Below are 5881 nucleotides of genomic sequence, written 5' to 3'. Positions count from 1 at the left end.
CAATGCTCGTATGGGTCAGACCTTTCTGGCCCATGACACTTTGGTTAAAGGTTAGATTAAATCTTATTATTTCATTGAAGTGATATCATTCAGCAATATAGGCCTACAATGATTTTTAATGTAAAACTTTGTTATATTGCTACATGTCCAATATGCCGTCCCACGCGCCTCGTCTGTTTAGGATTTTTTCGGTGGGTACCACCGGGCCTGAAAAAAATTCTAGGGGAAACACTGGAGCATGTGAGGGAGCTGCAGACATCTCCTCACTAAGCAGGTGATCAGCATTGGGCCACATCATTCATTCATCCATTTTATTCATTCAGATACTATTTATTTTGTATCCATTGTTTCGGGTTGATTTGCTTTCACTATTTTAGTTCTGCAGTCATGGAGGCGATGATGAGGGCCTGGTGTGCTGAATTAGTTTGGCTGGCACTAACTAAATGGCCTGAGGAGATGGGGAGATTTGGGCAAGAAGTGTTGAGGTCCAGGGCTTCCAAGTCGATTGGTAAAGAACCTTCTTTTATTCCTCCTCTTTGAAGATTATTCTTTCACCACTTCCTCAATGTTGTTGTTTTTTTTAAAGTAATTATGGGGCCCGTAAGAAAGTGGTATGGCACAACCCTGTCACAGTCTGAGTTATTTACTTTAAATAACCAAACGTATGGACTCAAGCAGAGATTTTTTTAAATCTTTAATATGTTCCATCGTACATCTCCTTTTAAAACATTTATAAGGTCACTACTAGAACCCTGTAAACCATACTGATACAAAGACCTGCTACAAAAAGGAAAAAAAAGCTTAAAATGAAAATACAAGTTTAATTTCCCTTTTTTCATCTCAGTTTAAAAAAAAAACAAAATTTTGCATCGAAGACCTTCAGATCCCATATCCAAACGTAATAAATATTTTGGAAAGACAGAGGTAATCTGGAAGGATTAAAATAAAAACCAGCTTGGGGGTCAGGGCTCATATCAATAGCACTTGGTCGTAGACTTGATCATCATTCTGGAGGCCTGGGCAGAGTAGGGCACAGATTTCCAGGTTTCCCAGTGGAGGCCTGAAGCCCACCCGATGTTGTCACCAGAAGGATGCCATTCACCGTTTAGGTCTGCAGAGCCACACTTGCTAAACCACCAACCACTGTGCTTCGTATCAACACACTGATGAATAGCAATGTCACCAAAGATGCATGGGTTGCACCCGTCATTGTCACGGTCGATGGTGCTGAAGCCGTAGCCATTTTGGTCGATACCGTGATAGGCTCCACGGATGGCATCACCTTTAGAGAGAGGAAGGAAGTTGTAACAGGTTAGAAATGTATTAAGGGAATCTCAGGCTTTCTGAGGTTTCTTTTAGACTACATCACAACGTGGATGCTACTGTTGTTCCAGATCAAACAGCAACATACAAATGTCACTTGAAATGAAATATCAGAAATTAAAGTCAGGCACAGAAAAAAAACTAAACAACCCCTAATACTAAACCTAACTCCTAAACTTAATCAGTCTGTTATATTAATTGATGCCCTGCCTAACACTCACATCTAGGGGCAATTTCGAATCATCAATTAACCTAGTAAGCATGTTTTTGGACTGTGGGAGGAAACTGGAGTACCCGGAGAAAACCCACGCAAGCACGGGGAGAACATGCAAACTCCCTAAACTTAATCCGTCTGTTATATTAATTTGACGCCCTGCCTAATCTCTATGTTCTAACCCCTGTACTGGGGGCTCCAAGGTAAGGTGGCATATTTTGCCATATCTTTTAAAAGTTGATGTAATGTCCTCAGGTTTGAATGAAATCTCCGATATATTTTGCTTAAAACACCGCCGAGATACATATATAGGGACCTGTGGTGTCATAGCACCCAGTACATCTGAACTGCAAAACAACACGATTCTGTTATCTCAAGGTTTTTGATTTAGTCGCAGCTTCAAAACACCCAAAAATATGCTCACAAAATGTGCTTTTCCATAATACGTCCCCTTCAACGACAGATGGAAAATGTGTCCTTTTGTTTCCTCCCAATAACAAAATCATGGCTTCAGCCGTAAATTGATACCAGGTATGTACAGTATATGAGATTAGAGATCAAATTAATCTATGCAGAAGTATTGAGGAGCCTTAGTTAAAGATGCTCTGTTACCTGCATTTCCCCTGTATTCCCCCACATGCAGTTCGTAAGCTGTTCCTTCATTTCCCAGTCTGAAGTCCTCGTACTCGGCAAACGCAGAACCACCTTCAAAGTCCCACAGGTCCACTCTCAGGGTTGTGCTCTTCTTCTGAGTCAGAAGGAAAACATTCTCCAAGCCGAGCCAAAGATCAACTGAGAGAATCAGAAAGGCACAGTCAAATAAGGAATAATGATTCATAAACCCATCGATCAGTACAAACAGCTGCTTGATGGAATGTAAAAGTATGTGAAAGTAAAAACTTGGCACTCATCAGTCACTTATTGCTTAACACATTTTTTACGTACTTGTTGGGTATCCAAAACCATGTTTATACTCTTCCCAATTTCTGTTGAAGGACAAACGGTCTCCGGTACGTCTCTGAAGAACTGTCCAGCCCCCATCCGAAAGCATCTCGCAGTACACCTGTCCAGTAAGCATGCAACAAGTGTCAAGACATTTTATTTTTCCTCTCCTTTTCTGTAGAAGCTAATGTTTTCTGCAGGGTTTTGGAAGAAAATTATGTATTTTACAGACATTCTCCAAACAGAGGAGGAAACTTCAAGTTTAAACTTAGTTAAGGGTTAAGTTCATCACCCCCAATATCCCTACATACGTCTAATACTGTAGGTGGGTATTGACGAGGGTATGCCTTCTCATTAATAAAGTGTTTGAAGTTGCACTGTGTAAATTGTTGCGTTGAACTGAAAATCAGATTAAATGAAATAGAAAAAAGCTGGTAAAAATAACAATTTTTGTTTAAAAGTATAGAAGGATTTCTGTCTTAAAAAGCGATAATTTACTTTTTTTTAAGCATTTCAAACATTTTTCACTTGAATTCAGATGGTTAAATATATAAACATATTGTTTAATGTATGAAAAAGATCTCATCACTACCCTTTTCACTGGAAACTGCCAGACTTCATTGTTTAATTGTATACCATACGCTTCAATTCCTACTTTCTACAACCCACATTTAACTTTGACAACGATTTATTTCTTCACTATTAACCCACTGTCATTTAAAAGCTTAATCACATCTGTCAGTCATTTTTGATACCTGAAATGGAGGGAAGGGTTCAGCCTGGATAGTATAAACCCCACTGTATGCTTGTGGGTTCGCAGACTGAATCTCTGAGCAGTCTGTCATAGAGGTTAAGATGACATGAAAAAAGGATGACTTACATGATGATACAGAGCATTTGAACTGTATGGCAAATGAGCAATGATGAAAAGCTTACCCTCAGGATAGTTTGGCTGTACAGCAAACAAAAAACATTTTGAAATTAGACTTGATCTTGTGTAAATACACTATTTAAAACTAGACAATGTGGAGAGTGAGGCAAAAATGTAAAGGGCTGTGGAGGCAGCACCTGGACCTTTACCTGACTTCTCTGTTGAGAAGAGCTCAGAAGAAGGACAAATACGAGTCCACGAAAGCCAGTCAGATCCTTCATTCTGTCCTGAGTATCAGAGTGACATAACCTCCTCAAAAGTCATCACGATTCAAAACATATTGGGGTAAAAACACACATTTATGATCAACATTGCTCTATAAACGTACCTGCATGTTGGATGAACTTTGTCTTCCTGCTCAAACTCCACAACAGAGGCTCCTTATAAACACCCACTGAGCTGCCACACCTCCTTCACAGTTATGGCAAATGTCGTCATTCCTTTGTTTTTTGCGCACATGTTTATCGACATTTTGATTAAGTTTTACAGACATGACCGTACAACACGTACTTCAAATACCCCACCCACCAAGGATATCATCCATCAAGATAATAAAAAAACAACAAAAAAAAAAAACAGGAAAGCTAAATAGGCAAATGCACAATAAGAAAAAATAAGGACACATAGGGCCATGCAATCAAACAACAAAAAACAAAACAAGCAGATGCACAGACATCAGAGCATCAGCACAGATGATTACAGAGTCATGTAGAGAATAAGATTCAAGGGTCAGGGGCACACTGCAGATCCGTGCTTTCAAAAAATGGTAAGAAAAGGCCCCAGATTTTATAGAATTCACAGAGTCTGCATGTAATACTATAAGTCAGCTTTTGTAAAGCCAGACATTATGATCATTCCTTCAGCCAATGATTGATAGGAAGACATAAATGAGATCTTTTGAATGGACAAGGAAGAGATGAATCAATTTAATTTCATTTTCAGGATAGTGGCTTAAAATACACATTTTAGGGAAGATAGCAATAGGTTTGCAAATTCTATGTATTACCTCCTTCCAAGATTTTTGCATCTTCTAACATTTCCAGATGCAATGGAAGCAGCTGCCTATTTTACCCTTACCACTCCCCTTTGTTTGGCAGATGGATCTGTGATGTTATGGGGTTTTTTTTTATTTAAAAAATTAGATATACACTGAATGGATCTGTGACCAGGTTTGATTTGACATGGTGCCCATTTATTTTCAATGGCGAACGACCAACTATACATTTTGACTCTGAGTAAGATGGGTTTTTTTTCTTTTGGGGGGGGGGGGGTTGTGACTTGGATAATGTGTTTGTCTGTTTCTTTCTTCCTCTTCTTGTATTATTTTCTGCTTTGAGGATTTACTGTCATGTTTCCATGTAAAAAAAGAGCTCAATAGAAAAAAAGAACAAAATATAAGTTGCTTCATGCTGTTGATCGAGGTCTCCTTATATGGAAAACTAATGTATAGTATTCATGATAGTTACCAAATGTCCCAGAGTTTTCGTTTCAAGGTCGTAATCTACAAATGCTCCATAAAATTATAAAATTAATAAATAAATTGACAAATCCCTCAGAGCTACTGTGTACTGTGGGATGCACAGTAGAACAGTAGGTGTGAAGTGTTAATGTATTAATGTGATTATATGGTTTCATAAAAGGCCTCGGGGCCTAGATCTTTTACCACTGTGATGGAAAATGTAGCCTTGGCCAGTTTGATTAAACCAAATCTACTACGATGAGCCTTGGCCTGGATACAGAGTGCAAACTGATACTTTGTTCCTCAAAGATTAGCTCTGACTTTACAATGATCTGTTTATGAGAATCGTAGGGACAGTCATCATTTTGTGGTGTTTAAAATCATTATGCATCCCTTGTTCTGTATCATTTTCTATATATTTTCTATATAGTATATACAAATTATAGATAATAAAGTGCTATACAAGAGGGTGGCTTAAGCCCTGACCTGGTACTATTCGTAATAAGTTAGACAAAAAAAAGTAGACAGATGAAATTAACATTAAATAATATTAAATAATGCAGAGATAGAAAAAACCTATCTGAGGTTGCTAAACTAGTGCAAATATTCAGTGCATATTGACTTGGGAGTGCTAACAAATGGCATAAAGTTTCTACAGTGCAGATAGAGTGGCGTAATGGAGATCAGAGGGGGGTAGAGTTGAAAAGAGTAACAGCTCTGGGGAAGAAGCTGTTACTCAGACGGGTGGTCCTTGACCGTAAGCTCCTGAAGCGCCTGCCTGAGGGCAGGAGGGAGAACAGTCTGTGAGCAGGGTGAGAAGAGTTTTCACTACTACTACTACTGTCATTTAGCAGACGCTTTTATCCAAAGCGACTTACATCTGAGAGAACAACACAAGCACAAAATCACATAGGAGGGTCCAGCTGGATAAGTGCTGGTTAGACTGCTGAGAGTCCAGGTGGACACAGGTGCTGCCATGCCAGCGCTAGAATATATATATATATATATATAT

The 5881-nt window shown here is 38.8% G+C and overlaps 1 protein-coding gene across 1 annotated transcript; it reads right to left on the bottom strand.

Annotated features, from left to right (window-relative positions):
- Positions 1 to 686: 686 nt before the first annotated feature.
- Positions 687 to 3742, bottom strand: LOC133424206 (fibrinogen-like protein 1). The gene is made up of 6 exons (XM_061714664.1): positions 3560 to 3742; positions 3416 to 3431; positions 3235 to 3317; positions 2483 to 2600; positions 2150 to 2329; positions 687 to 1282 (listed from the first exon to the last, which is right to left on the bottom strand). Exons 1-6 carry the CDS (start codon positions 3629 to 3631, stop codon positions 975 to 977), a joined length of 777 nt encoding a protein of 258 aa, XP_061570648.1. The 5' UTR covers positions 3632 to 3742; the 3' UTR covers positions 687 to 974.
- Between the last annotated feature and the right edge of the window lie 2139 nt (positions 3743 to 5881).

This window comes from Cololabis saira, chromosome 23 (assembly GCF_033807715.1).
Source record: "Cololabis saira isolate AMF1-May2022 chromosome 23, fColSai1.1, whole genome shotgun sequence".
In the NCBI taxonomy this organism is placed as follows: Eukaryota; Metazoa; Chordata; class Actinopteri; order Beloniformes; family Belonidae; genus Cololabis; species Cololabis saira.
Note: the sequence above shows the minus strand (reverse complement) of the source record. Positions and strands in the feature narration are given on the sequence as shown.

Excerpts from the sequence above, each read along its gene's own strand:
- LOC133424206 (XM_061714664.1), bottom strand. The coding sequence starts at position 3,631 with ATGAAGGATCTGACTGGCTTTCGTGGACTCGTATTTGTCCTTCTTCTG. Across the intron at positions 2,601-3,234 it reads AACCCTTCCCTCCATTTCAG|GTGTACTGCGAGATGCTTTC; the intron begins GTATCAAAAATG and ends CTTACTGGACAG. Across the intron at positions 2,330-2,482 it reads TGGTTTTGGATACCCAACAA|TTGATCTTTGGCTCGGCTTG; the intron begins GTACGTAAAAAA and ends TGATTCTCTCAG.